This window comes from Peromyscus leucopus, chromosome 7 (assembly GCF_004664715.2).
Source record: "Peromyscus leucopus breed LL Stock chromosome 7, UCI_PerLeu_2.1, whole genome shotgun sequence".
Lineage (NCBI taxonomy): Eukaryota > Metazoa > Chordata > Mammalia > Rodentia > Cricetidae > Peromyscus > Peromyscus leucopus.
This window is the reverse complement of record NC_051069.1, coordinates 70,803,885-70,827,578: the sequence shown is the minus strand read 5'-3', so window position 1 is coordinate 70,827,578 and position 23,694 is coordinate 70,803,885. Positions and strand designations below refer to the sequence as shown.

Here is a 23,694-nt window from a genome sequence, read left to right as displayed (position 1 = left end):
CTGTGAATGCAGACTAACATGACCCCATTTATTCAAAGCTATAGAGAATTGGAATTCTGATAGTAATATTAATATTCAACTATTGAATAATATAATTTTGCTATTCATTAAAATGGTAAAGCTAACCAACAATGGTATGACCTAGAGGAAAAAGCTTTATGTACAGAGTATTTTTCAGATTTGAAATTGAAAGTGTGAAATATTTTTGTTGAGCAATGAGAGATAAAGTATTTTGTAACAGTTCAGCAAATTAGAAATTCAGAGCAAGCTGCTACTTTAAAAGATATTAGTTTCTGCTATGACATGTACAGCATTTCTCTTAAGTTTATGCTCAAAATGAAAATGAAATTTTAGGGAAATTTGTAGTGTTTGCATTACTCCACTATTTCTAGAAACATCTTCTAGATGTATTAAATGTATTAAAACTACATGTATTAAAACATATTCGATATGTCGCTAGTAACTCAAAAATGTATTACTAAACACAATACTGATGTGTGGCACGATACATCTGCTAACATTTTAAGATATAAAGGAATCTTCTTGAAACAATTAGTGAGTTTGCTAATTAAATGTTTCTGCACAGTAGATAGGTAAGATTTCTCTTTTTCATCTTTTTATTCAACCATGTTATTTGTGTATCAAATAAAGAAATAGGGTTCATGGTGGCATTTTTATACATCTTTGTACTTTGGTCTTATTTGCCCCTCCCATTGCCTCCCCATTTCCATCATCCCTTTTGGATTGTGGTCTCTTCTGCTCTAAACAGTCCCCATTTCTGCATTTAAAAGATATTTATTCCATTACCCTCACTCATTCCCCTTCCTTTTTAGACGTCTTCCTTACTTCTTATAGTCCTCTTCCTCTAGTCATTGGTGTATGAGAAAACCTAGTGCTTGTTTCTCTGAGTTTGGTTTAATATAAAGATCTCAAATTGTGCCCATCTTCCTTATATGTCACAATTTCGTTTTTTTTTCTTTACAGCTGAATCAAATTTGGTTTTGTGTGTGTGTTTATCTGCTTATTTGTTAATGACTTTCTGAGCTCATTCATATCTTGCTATTATGAATACAGTACCAATAAAAATGAATGTTCTGATATCTACGTAGTCTTATTGCTAATCTTTTGAGGAAACTCCATTCTAGTTTCCATAGTGACTACACAAGTGTTTGCAATCCCACCAACAATACATGAGAGTTTTTCTTTTCCCAAACCCTCACCATTGTTTGTTGTCATTGGTTTTTATGGTGAGCCATTCTGAGAAGGGTGAGATGGAATCTCAAAGCACTTGCAATTTGCATTTCCTTAATAGCTAAGGATGTTAAATACATTTTAAACATGTTTATATGATAGTATGTAAATTATTTTCATTCCTTTGTGTTAAAATAAATTTTATTAGTTTTTGTGAAATTTCATAGATGTAAGTAATTTGATCATAATCATATCCATCTTATCCCCCTAACTCATTCCCAGTTTGACACCCTTCCCAACTTGGTGCCCAGTTTCTTTTATTTATAGCCCACTGATCCCAATTTGTGTTGTCCATACTCACGGTTGTGGGGCCATCACCTGGAAAATAGGGCCTTACCCTTGAAGAAAACTGACTATCCTCCAAATGCCATCAGCTATCAATAGCTTCTCAGTTATTGGAGGAAACACATAGAGTTTTCTTACTCTGTCCTGGAAAATTGAATGATTTGCTCTTATACAGGTCTTGTGCAGGCAACCCCAGCTGGTATGAGTTTATGATATCAGAGATCCTGTTATGTACAGAGAGAGTTTTAGCGCTGTCCTCCTCAACCTCTGGCTCTTACAATATTTCCAACCCATCTTCCAAAATAGATCCTGAGCTTCGGGGTGATGTGATATACATGTCCTATTTTTGACTTAGCTCTCCACAGACACTTAGTCTCTTCACTTTGACCAGTTAAGAGTTTTTGTATCAACTACCAAAGAAACTTTGCTGATGTGGTCTTGAAAGTATATTAAAATTACAAGTGGAGAGATATTAGAGGGCAATTTGATACAGTTTTCATTTACCAAAATAATAGTAGTAAGTTCACCCTTGGAGCTACTATGAGTTCTTGGGTCCTTGGCCAAAACAGTACTGGGGATTTTGTTTTCTTCTGTGGAATAGTCTAGAAAGTCGTTGTTTACCCCATAACATTCATGCTGCCAATAATCATGGGCCAAACTTGCCATGATAGACATTATTGAAATTCAGAGGGTTCACAGGTGTGTAAGACCATTGATTACCCCCCCCCTTCATCCCAGCAGCATATAGAGCACCTTCCTGTCTTATGAGAGCTGTCCAGCAGTGATGAAGCCTCCTGCTCAGTACTAACTTGATTTATCCATGTCCTGTAGCCATATGCTTTCAGCAACAGGGTCTTACCATGAAGTTTTGGTGGATAATCAAGAACAATGCCAAGAGCATGTTTTATTTTGTGGTCTCTTGGGCATCCCTGATTTAAAAAAAAAAAAAAAAAAAAAGTATCTCACATCTGGAATCGGGCAGTTTGTCAATCTGTGGCTTATAAGAGGAGCATTGTTCATTATATATGATAAACCATATTAAATTCTTATATACATGAAAGTTATAAGACTTTTTGTAACCTATAATGGTATCTGTTTTGTGCTACTGAGAAGAATGTATATTCTGTATTTGTCAGATATAGCAAATTTGTAGGTATCTGTTTCAGTCAATTTAATCTGTGATGTAGTTTAATTCTGAAATTTCTTTGTTGGTATTTAGTTTATATTACCTATGTTTAGATATTCATAGGGTATGGAATCACCCACTGTTCTCAGGACCTTTCTGATTCTTTATGCCCATTAAGTATTTGTTTTCTAAAATTAGGAGCCCTAAAATTTCGTGAATATATATTTAACAGTTTTCCACTTGATTGCTACCCTCATTAATATATATGTTGGCTTTCTTTATTCTGAATAATATTGGTTGTAATCTACATTATCAGATGTTAGAATAGCTGAACCAGCTTGTTTTTTACTTATGTTTGCTTGGTAGATTGACTTTCAACCTTTGATTTTAGTGCGCGCGTGTGTGTTTGTGTGTGTGTGTGTGTGTGTGTGTGTGTGTGTGTGTGTGTGTGTATTGGTGGTGTGAATAAGGATGGCTTCCCTAAGCTCATAGATTTGAATACTTGGCCACCAGGGAGTGACACTATTTGAAAGTATTAGGAGATGTGGCTTTGTTGGAAGAAGTATATCACCAGAAGAGGACTTTGAGGTTTCAGAAGCCCAAACCCAGCCCAATGGCTGTTTTTCTTCCTGCTGCCTGTGGATCTGGATATAGAAGTTCCAACTACTTCTCCAGCACCATGTCTGCCTTGTGTCTCCATAGCTCTCCATGATGATGATAAGAGACTAAACCTCTGAAACTGTAAGCAAGCACCAATTAAATGTTCTTTCATAAGAGTTGCCATAGTCACAGTGTCTCTTCACTGTAACAGAACACTTACTAAGACAGTATCTTTGCCAGTAAAGTACGTTTCTTGGAGACATGTAATTGGATCTTGCTTTTTAAGCAGGTCAACTAGTCTACGCCTTTTCAATTGATGAATTGAAGCTATTTGCATTAAATATTATTATTAATGTTTTCTAATTGTAATAATTTTATTTGGCTTTTTTTTTTGGTTGGATTTTTTTTCTTTCTCCCCTATGAGAGGTTTGTTAGTTTCACTATTGAATGTGGTGGATTAACTTCCCAGCCCTTCTTTCTTTGTTTATCTGAACCTCTCATGAAATTCACTCTTTCCTATGTTCTTGTGATTGAGACTGTATTTCTCCAGCCACTTTTTGCTGTATCCCATTAAGTATCTTCTGTAATGCTGGCTTTGGCCAGTAATCTTATTGGCAACTATTTACTTTCAAGGATTGAAATACATTGTTCCTTGCATTTCTGTCTTCTAGGATTGCTGAGTGGAGATATACTGCCAAAAGAACTTCAAGGGTTCAAAGCTTGATATTTTATTTCTTCAGAACTTTTCAGTTGAATATAGCTGTATTTGTCTATAGATTAATTGATTGATATGCAGCTTCTTGCATTTCTAGAGTTTCTGTTTTTCCTATGCATGAGTATCAGTGTTCAGGCTTTGAAGTCTGGCCTTGTGACTTCCATGATCCCGAAGTCTGCAAACACTTCTCCATTTATTTTGATGGTGGAGTTCTAAGAAACATTGAACAGACTCTGTTTCCTGTGTTAAAGTTATTTATCTTACCCTTTATCTTACCCTGTTCTATACTTCTTAAAAAATATGTGAAAAGTATATTGAAAATGAAATAATATAGAGTACTTTATGTGCATGTCTTTTCTTATTAACTGGCGTGAAACAGTATTCTAAACCAGCAAGCACACTTTCTTCAACTTAAGGAATAGTTTTGCATTAATATAATTTATTGCATAGTGTCTGGTGTCTTCCTCTACATAGCTATGTCAATGTGGTCTCTTCCTATTTTATCTCTGATTTTCATTTCACCATTCTATGTACCAGAAATCTTTACAATTCCTTCTACTTTGTTATTAAGATTCTTCTATTTATTATTGTAGTTACTTTTATCACAGTTTCATTTTTCAAGTGGTAACTTATTAATCATTTTAATTTAGATATCTCCAATTTACTCATATCAACCTAGATTAGATTAACAAACTGTGTTTGAAATCACAATTAAATTGTCTCAATTTGTATTCTTCATTCTCACTCTTATGGGATTAAATAATGAAGTTTTCATCTTTAACCTTAAGTTTTTGAGATACATGTAGTTAATACATAATGACCTATGAGAACATTAACTCTTATGGATATTCAGGCAAAGCTGATAAATAGACTTCAAATCTGAAATTTATTTTATATAAATTAACTTATTATAGGTTATCAAGTCTAAGATGAACATTCTTTTCTGTATTTGACCATCTTTCAAATAGGGTTACAATTAACTGAAGAAAGTTTGGATGTGATTGTCAATTGTTACATGTTTACATGAGTTGAGGAAAACGTCAGAATATTCCCTTGGGGGAAAAAGTGCCTAAGAAAACATTGGTAATTTCTTGTAAAAATGTTGTATTGCATGTGCTATTGGTGACAGATGATGGTGATGTATATGACAGAAATGAAATATTCTGATTAGCTATTCAGAAGACTTAGATTCTTAAAGTAAGAGTTTTTAATAATATAGCAATATTTTTGCCTATTTTGTTTATAAAAATACATAATTTATTTTTCCATTTGTGAACAATTATTTTAAGGTTAAGAACATAAAAATTAAAAAAGAATTGGCAGTTTAATTGGTGCTCTTTCAATGTAACATAATGTGAATTCAGCTTTCTATGTATTGAAGTAACAAGAACCATTTTGAATTCCAAAAGAATATAACATGTGCTATTTCTTTGAGGAAGTGATGTAAAATTATATCTTTCTTTTTAATCTCATTAACTATTATAATGTACAACAGGAATTACAAATGTCTAGTCAATAAGACATTTGTCACATTGACCCGCTTAGCAGAAGCAATTTTTTTAAGAAAAGGATTTTTGGTTGGGGGCAAAAGATTTTGTAACTTGAAAGGTTTTCCTTTTTCTTCTGCTCAAAACATATAAAATCCTTCTATTATAGTGTTATTTAGCATGTAAACTGTGTTACTATGCATAAAATAAAGTAAGATTTTAATTAAAAATTAAAATGACAATAAAAATTTTTAACCATCAATGGTTCTTATATTGAGTTAAACATGGTACAAATCTAATCCACATAAGTTGATAACTCTTGCTCAAGCCCACTTAACGGAATCTATTTTCTTCTGATGACCACTCATATCTCTTATGTAGGGCTTCCTAGGATGTCTCCACAATGTAAGAGTGGGGTCTCGAAGAAGCTGCTTATATACAATTGATTTACTAGGGCTGTTTCCTGAGCCTGGAATGAATCATACTTTTAGTAAGGAATTGGGATATATCTAACATCCAGAATTGTTAGAACAATGGGAGAAAATAAAACTGCCTTCTTTGTTCCTGTGGCTCCTATCTGTCTAAGCTATCTGCTGTTTTTCTGCAGGGTGGGGGAAGATGTGCTCAGTCACTAGGCAACTTGTGTACAGCTAGATGCCTCTGGTGATAGTTAAAGGGAGATCTGGAACTAGAGGTAAGATTTGGAAAAGGAGGAAGTTAAGCTTAATTGGCACATCCGCCAGGCCTTCTCAAATGGGTAATCTGGACACGTAAGTTTGTTCTTAGAGAGTATAGAGGTATCTCTGATAAGGTACTTTCCTCCATCTGGGGATGGACCTGGCCGGATGCTGCCAATGAAGATAATTACAGGGAGGCTTGAACTGGGGTTCTGGCTGAGCATAGCTGTCAGCGCAGGTTGTCTAAATATTCCTTTAGTAGAGGGGAAATGGTGCCCAATAAATGATGGAAAAGCTACAATAGCACACAAGAAACTCATAGCAGGAAATGGCTGATAATCAAAAGCCAAATATCACCAAGGCTCCTTGAGCCTCAGCTTGACCTCTGGAAGGCCCTTGGCTTCTTCCAGGTGTTAGCTTTATCATAAACAGCTGAAATCCTACTTTGTATATTTTTGTGACTTGTAGCACCTATCTTTTATTCAGAAGCATAATACATTTCTCATCATTTATGAACTTGGAACCGGCTTGAATTTGGTATGTGAATTTGAACCGCTGATGATTTAAAGGTAAGATAGGCATTTTTAAGGTATTAACAACAATATGAAAAGACTATGGAGAGTCACGTCAATTTAAAGTACAAACACTGGAACACTTCCATATACAGGATTAACAGTGGTAGCTGGCTCCAGGTATAGTGGTGACTCATCGATATTATCTCAGCACTCCAGAGGCAGAAGCAGGACAATCAATGCAGGAATGATCTAGCCTAGGCCACATAGTGAGCTACAGGACTGCCTGAGTTACAGAGTCAGGGCTTGTCTCAAACAACAAAAACTGTATCCAAATAAACAAAAACTAAACAAAATTAAAAAGAAACAAAATGATATATTTATGAAGAGTAAGGCGAAAAAGGACATGGCAAGAAGGGTAGTGTTGGGGAAGATAAATATGATCAAAGTATGTCAATAAATACAATAAAAATTTGTGTGATTAACATACTACTAAATAATGAAATGTTAGTCTGATACAGTGTTTGTGAACAAGGTAAAATAAACGACAGCAGCTTTTAAGAGGAAGGAGGAGGAGGAGGAGAAGGAGAAGAAGAAGAAGAAGAAGAAGAAGAAGAAGAAGAAGAAGAAGAAGAAGAAGAAGAAGAAGAAGCTAGCTACATACACACGACACTGAAGAGGAATAGGACAGCCTTGTAGTTTCTTAGCTTTCCCTGAGGCTCAGTTACAAAGTGAATTAATGCAGCTCCTCTTGGTTTTGACGCACTCACTCTCCTCTTGAAGCCGACTCCTTCTTTTATTTAGACATGGGATTAAATTGGTTTACCAACATTTGGGTCAGAGTCTTTAGTTATACTATTAAATATTTTAATATAAGCAATGTTATTATGGTCATTCTTTTTAGGCTTTTAATCTTGAACATTTGCCTTCAATCTCTTCTCTGCTTCACAGTAGTGATGACATATTTGACTTCCTGCTACATCCAATATGCTTGTCTGACAGTTTCTCATAATTCCTAGTGTGATGCTTCTAAACTTCAGGAACACTGGAAGCCACAATGTCATCTATATAACACAAAATATAAGAGTTTTGTATACATTTCTGGGTTTTGTATTATTTTAGTAAATGAACATCCTAAACTGCTGATTTATGGTTGATTAAACCTTCTTTTTCTCTTTGAGACAGGGTTTCACTATTAAGTTCAGGCTGTCCTGGAATTCACTATGTAGATCTGGCTGGCCTTGACTTCATAGAGAACTACCTGCCTCCAACTCCAAAGTATTGGGATTAAAGGCATGCACCACTATGCCTGGCTTGATTAAAACTTTTTAATAACTTTATTTGAATAATTTTACTGCTAGGAAGAGTCTTTTTTTTTTCTCTGAATTACTTAGCCCTAGGAAGAAAAGTAAGGATAATTAACTTCAATAGACAAATCAGAAGTAAAGCAATTCAATTTTTCTGTTATTTTTATGATAGTCAAAATAGTATGGTAAATTTCAGAGAAGAGAATGAATGTCACAGTGTTCAGCAACTTGTTCCTCACTATTCAAACAAATTCTAATTGATGACCTTGAAAAATTCAGTGTGTATGTTTGTGTTTACTTCAAGGGCTGTGTGAAGTATAAAGATAGAAAAAAAACCAGAACGAACCCTCCCTGGTCAAAAATTAATGCAAAAATACAGGTAAGTCTTTAGTATGGTTTTCGCATGAGTGTTCAACATATGAATAAGTTCTATTCACCAGTAAATACTGCTTATAATATAATGATTAGCCACTCACTTATAATTATAGTAAACTAGTTTTATACCCGGATTTTAAAACCATAGTCAGTACCGTTACTCTTCTCCCTTTCAGAACTGTGAAAGTATCTGTAAGATTACCCTGGAACCTCAAATAGCTACAAACTGTTGCTGTCATGTCTTGGAAGAAAAAAAAAAAAGGACAGTAGAGGCAGACTGGTTAAAAAGGCACCATGGCTGAGTTGCAGGATTGGTTTATATATAACACTGGGAAAGGGGTAGAGCAGGAAGTTTTAGAGACTTGAATTTGGACTATTTCGCACTTGCCAGCTGTCTGATATTAGCAGAGTTTCTTAAATTCTCTAAGTCTCAATTTCCTTATCCAGAAACTGAGAACGGTAATGACAGTTTTCAGTGTTATAACAATTAAATGAGAAATGTGTGTGGGACACACAGCATATGGCTCAGTGCACAGTGCTCAGTAAAGGATAATGATTATTATTCATGAATTACAGGTATAGAGGCGGTAGAGCACAGCTTGGCTTATTTTCTCTACAAACCTAAACTACACAATGATGCTTTTTTTTTTTTTCCTTCTGGGTTGAAAGTAAAGAACAAACCACTTATTTTGAATATAGAAAAAGGCATTTCTTTTCTTGTTTTCTTCAGGCTTGATGGACAATTTCATCATTATATGCTCTGATTTGTTTTTGTTTTAGACAAAATTCATCCTGAACAGAGCTTCACAATGATATTGCTGACTTAAAGCCTGTTGTAAGTTTAGTGGATTCAGTTGGCATTGCTTTTTCATGAAAGAACTTTTCATTGCAGACAAAGCCTACCCTTCCCAAGGAGAAAGATTCCCTGCTGGGTGGAGCTAATGATCCAAGCAGTTTATATTAGTGTTACTTAGTGGTATCTCAAGACCCAGGTCTTGTGTGGGAGCTAGCTAGTTTGAACTGAGTTAGCTTTGAACCAGTGTTACTATATTTGTTGCAGGTAACTGTTTAAAGTGTCCGTGCTGGTTGGAATAAGAATGGCTCCCATAGGTTCACATGCTTGACTGTTTTGTCACCCGGGAGTGGCATCATTTGAAAGGATTAAGAGATGTGCCTTTGTTGGAGAAAGTGTAGACTTATTGGAGGGAGTTTGTCACTGAAGGGTGGGCTTTGAGGTGTCAAGGGTCCAAGCCAGGCCTAGTGCCTCTCTCATTCCTGTTGTCTAAGTTACCGTGTTTGCCTGCCTGCCTGCCTGCCTGCCACCATGCTCCCTACCATAATGATAATGCACTAAACCCCTGAAAATTTAAGCAAGCCTCCAATTAAATGCTTTCTTTTTATAAGAATTACCATGGCCATGGGGTCTCTTCACAGCAAAGGAAAACTGACTAAGACAGTGTTTGTTATTACAAGGACAGGTCTTAGACTATGAAATATATATATATCATATGAATATATTATATATTATACATATGCTCTAATTTTGTCACTCTTCCTTTCTCTATATAAATATGGCTTGTCCACCATACCTAGAAACACAGCAGAGCTGTTCCTTCTTAGGAACTAATCTACACTAGCCTCATAAAGAACTGACTTTATTTTCTAGTAAATCTTAAAAATCCTTAAGAAATTAGATAGCATAGAAGTACTATGACATGAATATCAGCTCACAAACCTACTATAGAGGCCAATGAATGTACGAAAGAATCCTGAACACTCAGTATTTGTAAGAATTGCATGTATTTTCTTATGCAGACATTCCCATAGTTTCCTCATAGAAGATACAGGATAGAAACAAGGCCCTTGGAAGAGTTTGTATTTCCTGTGATACCAATCAACTTTCAGAGATAGTGAGAATGTTTGAGAGGAACCAGGCTATGGGCTATCACCATGCAAAAAAAGGTTGTTCAGTGCTGGTGTCTTCGCTGATCATTTCACCAGTGGAAATTTAATATCACAGCAGTAAAAATGTCTCACCTTGTCCTTAGACTTGACATTTAAGACTTGAAAGAAGTACCTGTCCAGTCCCCACATTCTGTGATTAGGACCTGCCACTTGGATATTTTTCAATTAAGATTTCACCGGAGGCTAGGTACTGTGTTGGACATTGAGTTCTGAGTTCTGTGACATACTCCTTGTGGTTGCCAGGAGAGAGAATTTCTCTTCAGTGTCTGGTATGGTAAGACCAAGATCAAAACCTCTCAGACTGTACCTGTTATTTCCCTGTGGGAGCAACAGAGCCCCTTGGCATAGAAAGGCCCCCTTGAGGGGGATTCATACCCCACCATGAATGACTCACTACCTGATCTGTCCTGCCGTCTCTATTAAGAGCTTTTTCTACCCAATGAATTTTTACTGTTCTTTGAAGCTCTGGATTCACCGCTAATTTGAAAGAAGGTGCCCTTGAATGACCTGGGACTTGGGATCCAAAAAAGCCAGGAATTGGTACCTAGGGGCGATGGGTGAATTTCTTGTTTCAAAAATATGCACTGCTGTGCAAACAGCTGCCTTTTCTATGTTTTAAGTCCTAAAAGGAATGAGTGTGATTCAGAAACTAGGCTTAATGAACTGTGGCTCTTCACTGAGCTCTGCTCACATCCCTTCTGTGCTGCAGGGGCATATTCACGCAGCTCTAACCAGAAGGTAAACTCCCAATCTGCTTGCAAGTGGTAGTGTCTGCTCAGGGCATGGGACTCTGCAAATCAGCTGCAGTAGTCCATGGGAATGCCACAAGTGTCTGCCTCTCTAATGCCAATACCGAGAAGTTGTTTTCTTCGTCTCCTGCTTCTGAAACAGAAACAACGAGGCCGCTGTAGTTCTCCATATTCTTCTCCTGTCTCCTTTCTCTTGAGCAGTTCTCTCGGGCTACTCTAGCTCCCCTACTAGACTATGGTAACAAGAAAATAGTTTTCTAGTGTCCCCATTCTTGCCCCTCCAACACGCACTTGCTCCATCCTGGTCAACGTCCCCACCTAGTGGTTTAAACTTGCCAGCTTCTCTTCCCTTCCCTTTCCAATAGCTTTGAACTGGGCACCAGGGTTAAGAAAATTATAAAGGCGCCTGGTGATGGATGGAGTTGGAAGATGGAAGACTGGAGGCCACCTTAAAAATGTGGTGGGAAAATGCTTAATATGCTGACGTTTCTGGCCTCAGGGAAAGGAGCGGGGGGGGGGGTGCTTTTCTTTTGCTTTTTCTTTCTTTCTTTCTTTTTTTTAAAATCATCTGCTGCAATCCGGCTAAAACCCCTTACTAAAAGGAGTGCGCTCTTGAAGCTTGGATGGTTTGTATTTTCTTTACCACACTTGCTAACAAATGAAAGTATAGTAATTTAGTTGACCATCACCCACTGTCTTTGTCCCTCCTAGAATGTAACTGCTGTAATTGGTTCTGAATTTGCCCTGTTCGTTTCCATATTCCTAGTGCAGAGAATACCCAGCGTCAATTATGTATTCTAATCCAGCATCAATTACTCATTCTAATTTTTGCCTGGCTGGCTGACTTAGAGGACCAACAACGCAGGGAATTTGGTTTGGGGCCATGTCATCTTAGGTAAAGTCTCTCATATAGGTCTGGAGTTACTCCACTTTTGAAATTGCAGATGATCCCTGACTCACCTCTGAGACAGCATAAATCATGCTTATAAAAACACACTTGCGGAGAACCTGATGAATTCAATTATACCGCAGCTTTCATTGGATCCACCCAACATACCAAACACAAACTTAGGTTCTTGGGACTTACAGTGGACCGCTTAGTGCTCAAGACCGATAATACATTTCCCTTCACGTTCAACTCTTGATTTGTACATGTACCCTGTATTTGGTTCTGTTCAGATTGGAGGAAAAACCCAGCACAAGGAATCTGATGAGGGTTTGGGGGCCTGGCTGCCTTGCTTACTGCCCCCTATGGCAGAATCGCGATCTTTTTGTGGAGGGCAAAGGAGACAGTGTGATGAGTGCAGTGAGGATGGCTCAGAGGCCCCTTTATTTTCTCTTTCCTGGGCGGGCTGAAGGGAAGAAGTTCTTCCCTGGAAACTCGGGTACTGAGCCGCCAGCCACTGGAACGAGGTTGGAGCCAAATGTTTAATTTCACATACAGTAACTGGCTTCTCTTTATGACATTGTTTTAAATCTTTCAGACAGCTTCTCTCCCGATGACTCACAAAGTTAAAGGGGGAAGACTGGATGACAAGCCCAATTTTCTAAATGTAGATAAGAAAATGTGTTGTTAATGTACTAAGAGTTAAAGACATCTCAAAGCCCCAAGCGTGAAGTATAAAATGCTCAAATTGGTTTCTTCCTTCTAAGGCAGCATCTCTGGCGCCTCCTTCCAACCTGGGTGTGGCCTTCCGTGTTGGGTTAGATTCCAGAAAGGAGAGTTCAGAGATTAGGGCTTGCTCCACCTACCACCAACCTCCAGGAAAGAGGGAGGTGGTGGTAGGCGGAAGCCTAGACCCGGACGCCCGCACTAAGTCTGTGGCAGCGACTAAGGGCGTGGATTGACTGCGGGAGCGCTAGGACTCAAAGCCTGCAGAGGCAAGAACAGGACGTCCCGTTCCCCATTCCCCGCCTGAAAGGCGACTGACTCTGAGTGTCAGGGTCGGGAGAAGGGACAAGGTGACGAAAACTGCGAGAGAGGGCGGTAGGACCCGGCGGGAGAAGTCTGTGGCCGGGAATGGAACTGGGCGGGAGGAAAAGAGGGAGGGAGAGAGCTAAAGCGAAGGTGCTGTGCCGCTGGCGTCTGCACTCGCCGCACTGCACGAGTTGCAAGACCGGACCAGGCTGGACCCAGATAGTATAAAAGGAGCCTCACCGGCTCCGAGGCTCACATCTAGCTCCCGGGCTGGCGCACGCCGGGTTCCTCCTGCTCCCCCCGACACCTGCCCCCTCCTGGTCTACGGCTCCAGGTGCCTCAGCCCTGTGCGCCCCGCGGCATGGCTCCCAGCGGCGCTGCTGGAACCCAGGGGGTGGTGACGGCTGCTGCGCGGCTCGAGCAGCTGCAGCTCCGACCCCAGAGTCTCCCTTCTGGTGGCCGCGTCTCCGCGGGGCAGCTCGCCCGGGTGGCCAGCGCGTGAAAAGGGAGGGAGTGCGGAGCTCCGGCGCCAGGCGCGGCGCGGCTCGCAGACTTCACAATCCCCCAAGTCAGGCGGTGGCCACAGAAAGTGGCCCTGCCCTGGGTGGGGGGCGCGGGGCGGGGATGCAAGCCCCAGACTCTGCACTGGCATGCAAGCTTAGGTCTGTACAACGAGGAAACTCCTGCGGGCGGAGTCTGCAGATTCCGGAGCGCCCGGGTTAGGAGAAGCTGAGCCCTGAACAATTGGGGTAAGAGGTCCCACTTGACCTGAGACACCCTCCTCAAGCGATACTTAGCCCTTCTCCACTGTTTGCCTCCAGGGAGCCTGAGCGGAGCTGGATTGGGTGGGCCAGTGCTTTAATCACCCGGGCGAAGACGGGGCGTGGAGAGGAGCTAGCAGACGCGGCGGCAGCGCTGGGCGCACTGGAAGTGCAGGGGACGCGCCCGCCGGCTTGGTGGCCGCGCCTGTGACCTCTCCTTTCGGCTAAGAACCCAGGCGGAGGAGTTACTGAGGAGCCCACGGAACTGGCTAGGCAAAGGAGACAAGCCCGTGGTCTCCATGATCCTCCCATCCTCTGTTCTCTCCCTTGTCCGCTCCATGCTCAAGAGCTGCGCTCCGCAGCCCGGGCGAGGAGAGCCATGGAGGAGCAGGGAGTTCAGTGCGCCCCGCCGCCTCCTGCCGCCTCCCAGACAGGGGTACCTCTTGTCAACCTCTCTCACAACTGCAGCGCAGACAGCTACATTTACCAGGACTCCATCGCCATGCCCTGGAAAGTCCTGCTGGTTGCTTTGCTGGCTCTCATCACCTTGGCCACCACGCTCTCCAACGCCTTTGTGATAGCCACGGTGTATCGGACCCGGAAGCTGCACACCCCAGCTAATTACCTGATTGCCTCTCTGGCCGTCACTGACCTGCTCGTGTCCATCCTGGTGATGCCCATCAGCACCATGTACACGGTCACTGGACGCTGGACATTAGGCCAGGTGGTCTGTGACTTCTGGCTGTCGTCGGATATCACCTGTTGCACTGCTTCCATTATGCATCTCTGTGTCATCGCCCTGGACCGCTACTGGGCCATCACTGATGCGGTAGAGTATTCTGCTAAAAGGACTCCCAAAAGGGCGGCCATCATGATAGCCCTGGTGTGGATCTTCTCCATCTCTATTTCGCTGCCACCCTTCTTCTGGCGTCAAGCCAAAGCTGAGGAGGAGGTGCTGGACTGTTTTGTGAACACCGACCACGTCCTCTACACAGTCTACTCCACGGTGGGCGCTTTCTATTTACCCACCCTGCTCCTCATCGCCCTCTATGGCCGCATCTATGTGGAAGCCCGCTCCCGGATTTTGAAACAGACACCCAACAAGACCGGCAAGCGCTTGACACGAGCCCAGCTGATAACAGACTCCCCTGGGTCCACGTCCTCGGTCACCTCTATTAACTCCAGGGCTCCCGACGTGCCCAGTGAGTCCGGGTCTCCAGTGTACGTGAACCAAGTCAAAGTGAGAGTCTCAGACGCCCTGCTGGAAAAGAAGAAACTCATGGCCGCTAGGGAGCGCAAAGCCACCAAGACCCTAGGGATCATTTTAGGAGCATTTATTGTGTGCTGGCTGCCCTTCTTCATCATCTCCCTGGTGATGCCTATCTGCAAGGATGCCTGCTGGTTTCACATGGCCATCTTTGACTTCTTCAACTGGCTAGGCTATCTTAACTCCCTCATCAACCCCATCATCTACACCATGTCCAATGAGGACTTCAAACAAGCATTCCATAAACTGATACGCTTTAAGTGCACAGGTTGACTTGTCAATGGCAGTGGGGTCGCCTAGGCGGCCTTTGGGGATCAAGTTGGGTCTTTTGCAGGTAGGTCAAATCTTCTTTCCCTGTTACTGGGTGGAAGCAAGGCTCTCTGTCCCGGGCAAGGGCAATGGATCCTGTGAATCCGGGCAGCTCTGAGAGAGCACTCTGGAAGGTGAACTGCTCCAACTACTGCAAAGCTTCCATGCTGAGGAGGTTAGCCTCCTGTCCTCAAAGCTCGGGCTCAGCACAGATCCTCCTGCAGCCAATCACACAAAAGGTTGCAACTTTTTAACGTTGATGATGGATGGGGGATGCCCCGTTTTGTACCATGGACATTGCCCTCTAAGCCAGTGGCACTTGTAGGTATTGTCGGAAGCCTATCTGAGACAGATCTACACACAGCCTGGCAGTACTTGAACTAGACAATTAATACCCTGTGCTTTGGGGGGAACTTTGTGTTACAGCTTAATTTTAGAACACTCACTTTGACATCCTTCAGTCTTCATTTGTTTATTTAAATGTGGTTGGAGAAACTTGTGGATTTGGTGCTTCAAACACTAAATGTGGCTTGGACGGCACAGAGCAACCTTGAAGAGTTAAAGTGAAATTCTGATGATAAGAGCTCTATTTTTATTACAATCAAAAAAATATATGGGGGTGGTGGGTGGGAATGGGAGATGGGGAGTGTTACACTGAGGATCAACACCTAAGAGTGTTTGTTTTCTGCAGAGTTCTAATTTTTTAAATTCCTGTTTTGTGATCGTCAAACTACAACTCTAACAGCTCAAACAAAACATAATGTGTGCTAGTGCCAAAGTCTGCAGGCTGCGTGGTTTCCTAATCTCATGTACCAGTCATCTTACACACTTAAATCCCCACCAATGGAGGGTATGCTGAGTGACTCAGTCCAAACTGCTGCTGGTAGAGGAGTTTGTCAAATGGATTAGAGTTGGATACAGTTACTTAACAAGAAAGTATCTTTCTTCCTTATCCGTGCTATACGGAGGAGACTGATGAAACAGATGCTATTTCTTATATAATTAAGGAATAAAGGGGGAGATAAGAGGATGTATATTTTTGACTTGTAAAAAAAATCTTAAAATGCATGAGACAATTTTTGATAATCATTTGCACTCTCTCCCATCTGTGGTTCCTTTGTGTGCAAATATATAAAGTAAACAAGAGAACAAGTTTCCCTGTCCAGAAATCTTCAAAACGCAGCCAGAACACCCCAAACTATATTAAAGTGTGCATGAGAGAGAGAGAGCCTGGGACTCCACCTTGTTTTTTTCTTACTATTGAAGTTTGGGTAGGAGTAGCTAGAAAAAAAGACACATTAGAAATTTAGAAAAGCCGAGAGAGCCTGAAATTGAACCTATTTTCTTTATAATTCATAGAGCCAGACCTCAGGCTTACTAAACAACCAGGAAACTGGCAAGCCTGCTAGCCTTGGAGATGTGTTACTGACCTGCCATGTCAGTGACGATAACATCTAAAATTACTGAACCGTATCTCTCTTTCTAAGTTTCAACGGCACTTGGTTATTTTGAATTCACTCTGAGGGGTACATAATACAGCAAAATCACATACTAGAAGATGAAAAAAATTGCACTTTCTTAACAAAAAGAAGCAGTCCCGAAGGGTCATCTGTAAGAACAAGTGTGTATGTGGAATGTTTAATATGCCAAAGAAGATTCACAGTCCTTGCTTCAGAGGCTGTCTGCACTCGAGACCTTTTGTCTGCAGAAGGAAGTTGTCTTTATAAAATGGATCCACTCCCTGTGTAAAGCTGCCCAGTCTAGATCATCAGACAATAGATGTAGTGAGCTGAATTACACTGCTCGCCTACTGTGCAGACCTTCACACTGGGTAATGACTCTGAAAAGATGCTAGTCAAAAGTTCACATGTACTGTAGGTAAAAAAGGGAATTTCAACAAACATTATACCTGACACTGGAGTAAGATAAAATCTTAGGCATTAGATAATCCTGTAGATTTCTGCTGGATCCCTAGTTTCTTTGTGCTTTGTGACATTTCTCCTATGGAGGAATGCATATGAAGCATGGTATTTGTTTTCATATGATTAATATGTTGGTCTCCTGTTTATGTAGCTGTGTTTTCTTGGGGCCCAAGAGGCAATTAAGTCAACTTCTAAGAGCCTTAGGGGAAAATTAATTGAAACAAATAGCCACTTACAAATGATTTCTTTATAGGGCACTTACAATGACTGTGTCACCATGTTGACAAAACATGGTCAATTTAGTCAAATTGGTTGTTTGTCATTTTGTAAATCACTCACCTTAATTATTGCTTGAGTACTTTGGCTGAACTGATTGAATGTGAGGCATCGTGTATCAAATAGAAGCTTGCAAACCTTTGTAGTGATAAGAGATCTAAGATCATCATCCAGCATTGCACATGATTATGCAAGGTGTATATTCACCCCCGGGTATGCAGATAGAACTGTTAAGCTCCTTTTCAGTTACTACTGCATATGAGCATAGTTTGTTTCATAAACTAGACACATGGCTTTTTTGCAGAACATAAAATGGGAGATGAAAATGTTTAACTTACGTAGAAATGAAAATATATTTTCATTGACTATGGTAACAAGTACCATTTTCCATATTGTTTAATTGCACAAATTTTCACACAAGTATATGAATGTATACTCATTTAAAAATGCCAATATTGTCTTGTGTTTGTAGGAACTTTAGAGTTTCCTTTTTAAAAAATGGACACTGCACCCATGGAATGAATGTTTAAGAAGTTTGACAAAATTCCTATAGAACAATATTGTTCACCTTTCCTCTCTATTATCTTAGTTTTCTTTTCTTTAAGTGGGAAGTACTGAGAGGACCATAACTCACTCAAGCAGTCATGTCTCAGATTGTGTGTATTTGGTGGAGTTTTGTGTCTAAAGTTGCCTTTGGTATTCCACCTCTCAGCAAATGTGTAATTGGAAATTAAATTTAGGAAAATGATGAAATAAAAGTTCTTTTTGTGTTCTAAAAGACTATTATTCTATTATTATGGGAAGACTGGGTCACTTGATTCTGGGCTGTGTTTTGAAGTTCAAGCCTTCATGAGAGGCTGACTGGTGATAGTTGACAGTGTGATGGATGGATATGTGTTGCCATGGTTTGGAGAGTTCAGTTTATGTGTGTAGGAAGAGTTCAAAAGTAATTTTGTATTCTATAAAGAGGGAAGGTTGCATCCACTATCAAGATGCTTTCCAGATAGAAATGTTAAAGGAGTTTCTCCTCAGTGTTCTGAAGATTAAAATACAAAATGAGAGAAAGGAGAAGCTGAGTGAAAGCGGACTTTTGTATGATGTAAGGGTAGGCTGTGCTACCTAAGGACCAATGGAATATCCAGAGAAACAACTTCTGGAGTCAGAATGTCCTAGGTTTCAATGATAAATGTAGATGGTAGATTATGCGGTTCTCTTTCCAAAATATCACCTAACTGTAAGTTGTTGCAAAGGCTCAAAGTCTGTACACATTGCGCTTCAGAAGGGGAGTGGGATTCATAAATGGTAGCTCCTCTTTGGCATTATTTCCAAGTGCTTCCTTTATAGGGATGCACTGTACTTGTAGCACAGAAAATCAAGGTTATTTGAGAGAGTAGACGGAGGAAGTTTCAGTTAGCTGGAATGGGGAGATCTTGTCTAAATTAGAAATGATTGGGATTAGCAGTTTTCCACAACCACCTCCTTTGGCTGGTCATTCCTGGTCCAAAGGGAAAAGGGAACACAAAAGGTGGTTTTCAGTAGGTGCAATGTCAGTGAGAAATTGGCACACACTTAGTTTCCTGTAGCTTTCTCTTATACACATTTAAACCTTCTTTCCCACCTTCTAGAGATGTATGGCTATTTTCTCAAGTCCACATTCTCTGGCCATATCCACACCCTTTTTCAGCACCTCATTTTCCTCTTTTAGTCTTTACCAACAATGATGCGTATAATTTTTATTTTAGCTCTGAAGAGCTGATTTGGAAGCCAAGAATTTTTATATTACATAAAAGGAAACTGTTGCTCCAAATGCATATATATGTGGAGGAGGTAAAAGCTTTCAAATGGAGCACCTCCTGAGGATATCAGAAAAAGAAGGGAAGGGTGTGGGAAGGGCACGAAAGCTTCTGCAATATGCATCAAACCCTCCCTGGGCGTCCACCAGGGGGCAGAATGCCTCTGAACAGTCAGCCAATGCTGCGGCTCCCAGTTGAGGATGTCATTCTTTCTAGGTGGTTTGCAAGTGAATTAACTCCTTTAGGCTCAGTGAAAACAAAGCTCCCCGAGCTCTCCCGAGGTTCATCACTGATACTAAAGTAGCAGATTTTTCAGAAGTTAAAATCCAAGAAGGCAGTTTCCCCAAAACACACTCAAAGTGTTTCTTCATGTATGTGTACTCAATTTTTATTTTCTTAGTTTAGTATTTACATTATTGTGACCTTTTATTAATATGACACCAAGTGAATTCAGAAGTTAAGAGAAACACATTTATCTCAAAATAATTCAAACTATGTACTTGAACATTCATCACTAGGGATTTTCTCATCACTTTCTCTCTTTCTGTCTCTGTCTGTCTTCTGTCTGTCTGTCTCTCCTCTTCTTCCTCCCCTTTTCCCCCTTCTCTTTAACTTCTTTGGTTTAATATTAATACACTCATAATTCAAAGGTACAGCACTTGCCATTTCAACACAGAAGCAAAGTATGCATCCAAGACAGCCTTTCCCAGAAGGCTTAATCTTTAAATCTGTGCAATTCTGGTGTTTATTTGAAAGTCGGTGTGGTATAAATGTGAATAGAGTGTTGGGTATCAGAAAGACAATTTTTTTTTTTTTTTTTACAGAGGCAAACAGATCATAATAAGCAAGCAAATAGATGCTGTGGCACCATTGCTGCTGGTCATCAACACTGCTGTTATCCTCAGCGCCTTCACTGTCTGCAGCAGGCCATTACACACATCTGTGGATTCAATTGGACTTTCAAAGGCAGCATCCACATCTTAGGAGTATACTAGCAACTGGGCAACTGACTAAGATAGTGACTTAACAACATTCCAAATATAGTCTGTAAAGGAAAATTCCCATTTCCTTTACTTATTTGCACACATCACAAAATATGCATCTTTTTTAAATCTGTTAACCAACCGTCCAAGAATGGGCTTGTAATAGTTCCTGTACCAAAAATGAGCAGATGGCGATGGGAGGGATTCATTTATAATAAATCCTTTAAAATATTACACATGCCTTACTTTAGTGATGCAAGCAGGCATGACTCACTTCCTGCCTGATTCTGTGGGAACATACCACACATGGGTGGGCCTCTGGTTGGTCCTCCTGTTTTGGGATAACCAGATTTCAGAATATCTCTTGCTCCAAAGTATGGTGGCCATGCTGGTGATGTGCCAGCTGTGACAGAGCAGGGTAGGAGACCTTGCCACCTAGTCAAAGAGCCGTGCCCAGAGTGTTTTGTTAATACTCCCGTGTGTGCTACTTCTTAATTCTGGGTGTGGCAGCTCTCTCGGCAGTTCCAGTTGCCATTAGCTGAATACTGAGTGGATGCTCATCTGTGCTTGGCAGGAACACTATCTCAGAGCTTCATCTTTCCTTCCAAGCTGTTCCTGGCTGTCAGGTCCTCCAGTCTCCCCGTGTTTGCTCTGCTTCTCCGGGTTTCCCCCACAGACTGCTGTATGATGAAATAATCACATAGTAGGAGTTGAGAGCTCTTTGATGGCATGGAAGCTCTCAAGAAAAAAAAGGCCAAGAAAGACCGGACTAAATGCATGTTTGAGAATCATGGCAAGTCCCTCTGTAGTATAATATACTCATCTCAGTGTTTTCAGGTAAGAACTATGTATGATATTGCAAGTGTTTCAACTAGAGTTGCACGTTTTATTTATCAAGTGAGCTTATTTAAAAAGTCTTTGTTGAGACCCAGTTTCTTATTATTGAACTATATAACTGAAATCAAGCCCTGTCTAGATAACTCTCATCTGTGGCCAAAGTTAAGACTGTGATGATGTGTATACACTGCTCTTAATATAAGGTTCAGCACACACAGGCTTATATGGGTGTGAAGATCCTAGAAAGAAATGGGAAGTCAAGAAATTTGAGTTTTCACAATGATGTTTCTCAAAACTAAATGGGCATATGACTCACCTGAGGAGTTTGTTTAGAGCAGACTCCATTCAATGGGTCTGGAGAGGACTGATGTGTCTTTGTGGGCCTATAAGACTCTGCTCTGTGGGGAGCCTGATGAGACTGGCCCAGGGATCACATGGCATCATAGAGATCTGCAGGGAAGGAAACCTAGCTTGTCTTAGTTACAAAGGAGGAGCAGCCATTCCACATGCACATAAACAAAAACCATACAAAATTTGCAGATCAGAGAATTAGAATTGTGCTTTTCTTGTGTTTTCTCAGTTTGTTTACATGATACTTATACCTCAATTTCAGCAACTGTTAAATGTTCTCACTGAAATAAATGTTTTCTGCTGAAGCTATACATCTCGAATCTACCCTAAGAGAAGCAATTCACTCCTGCGTATGATTCAGCAAAGCATGACTGACCTCAATACAGTGCTTTGTTTTCAAACTATTTTTAACTAAAAGATTTGCCTTCAAAAAAAAGTTGAAAAAAAGAACTTGTAAAAGTACAAATGGTAAAACACAAATTTAAAAAGGAAATAACAATTCTTAATATTTAGTAAAAGGCTCTGCTTCCTTCATAATTTGTTTCGTTCAGTATACTTGGATTGCTTTTTAAACACAGAGCCATGAAAATATTTGCCTATTGTATAGATATTTTTATTTTCTAAGTACAAACAATTATTTTTATCTCTTGTTACTATGTTTTAGAAACTTTTAAGCATTTGTGCTAATAATTAAGCATTTAAGTTCATATCCTACAAGAGCTAGCACTTTTTTATTAATGTATGTTACTTATATAAAATAATGGCTTTCATTATAACATTTTTATATGCATATATCATGTATTTTTCTCACCTCACCATACTGTTACCCTCTCTTGTTCCCATCCCCTTCCTGCTGGCTCTTTTCTGCTCAAATAATCTCCCTCCTATATTTATGTCTAATACACACACACACACACACTCATACCCACTCACATATATATACACAGTCACTCTCACACACAGACACACATTCACATATACACTCATATACTCTCACACACAGACATACACACAAGGACATACTTGCACACACACACACACACACACACACACACAGATATACACAAATTTAGGTTCTGAAACTTTTTTTATTACACAGAAAGTCTCTCTTACTTTTTATTCCCTAAATAGGAATCAAAGAATCCTGTTTCAGAAAGGATCATTGAGTTATCCTTGTTTGTTTATGAGTGTTTGAAGCTAAGAAAACAGTGCCAGTGAGTGTGTGTTTTCATTCCACATTACAAAATGCAGTTCACAGCCTCCCATCTGGCATGCTTCATGTACACTTATGACCTTCATGCTGGATCCCAGCAAAGCTGCATTGCTGAGGATTTTGTTTTCAAAGTTCAGGAAGGAACTAACACTACTGGGCACTGACTTAAGACCCACCGTTACTCAGTCCTGACAGTACTATTGTGAGACCAGATTGCTTCCCTTATTATATTATTACCATGGTCATGAATTAGGTATTCTAGCAATTTCATTCAATAATTCAATTTAGAGAATTATAATTACAGGCTCAGCTAGACAATTTGCATTCAGACTGGGAATGGAAACTGTATGATTTTGTCTGTTTACATGAAAAAAGTGTTTTCTGAAGGATTAAAGTAGACTAGGACTTCATGGAATTTATGGATAAATTTTGCTGCAGTATTGTATGTAGAGAACACAGATTTCCTCTTGGGTTGGTCCCCAAATTCTTCACCTCACCTGGTGTCTAACTTCAACCTCCACCAGCCAGTGCATATTTGGTGCCCACTGACCCTTCCAAAAACGTTATGCATGAAAATGTGAATGTAACTGCTTGCTGCAGCAATATTAAGCACAGGTGTTTGTGCTCTGTGAGGAAGGTCCCAGTAGGTGTGGCCCTCTGTGGAAAGTTACTGACAGACATCTCTCCAAATCCTGGGAACCCAAGCCACTTTGTCTATTTTTACATGAAGTCAAACTTCTGAGGAAATAGCCAATTCGGGAACAAGTGGTTTTCAAATAGTACAGTTATTTTATTATTATTTTTTTTGCATAACATAGCTGAAATTTCTTTTTTTTTTTTTATTTTTTTATTTTAAGTAAATTTATTTTACAACATCATTTAGTTCAACATAATAGCCACAGATTCCCCTGTTCTCCCACTCTCGCCCCCCTCCCCCTCCCCCCATCCCACCCCCCATTCCCACCTCCTCCAGATCAAGGTCTCCCCTGAGGACCGGGATCGACCTGGTAGACTC

General features: G+C 40.2%; 1 protein-coding gene and 1 long non-coding RNA gene across 5 annotated transcripts in view; one reads left to right on the top strand and one right to left on the bottom strand.

The window, feature by feature from the left end:
• LOC114700264 overlaps nt 1-14,485 on the bottom strand; it is a 76,327-nt gene extending 61,842 nt beyond the window's left edge. For all 3 annotated transcript variants that reach the window (XR_003735651.2, XR_005092011.1, XR_005092012.1), the window contains exon 1: nt 14,381-14,485. This is a non-coding gene — a long non-coding RNA (uncharacterized LOC114700264). The remainder of the gene's footprint in view (nt 1-14,380) is intronic.
• Nucleotides 12,728-18,280, top strand: Htr1b (5-hydroxytryptamine receptor 1B). Of its 2 annotated transcripts, none has more exons than XM_028879834.2 (2): nt 12,728-13,011; nt 13,789-18,280. In XM_028879834.2, exon 2 carries the CDS (start codon nt 14,108-14,110, stop codon nt 15,266-15,268), a length of 1,161 nt encoding a protein of 386 aa, XP_028735667.1. In that variant the 5' UTR covers nt 12,728-13,011; nt 13,789-14,107; the 3' UTR covers nt 15,269-18,280. The 2 variants fall into 2 exon arrangements, with proteins under 2 accessions (XP_028735667.1, XP_037063698.1); XM_037207803.1 differs by having other exon boundaries at nt 12,728-13,301.
• Nucleotides 18,281-23,694: the final 5,414 nt, after the last annotated feature.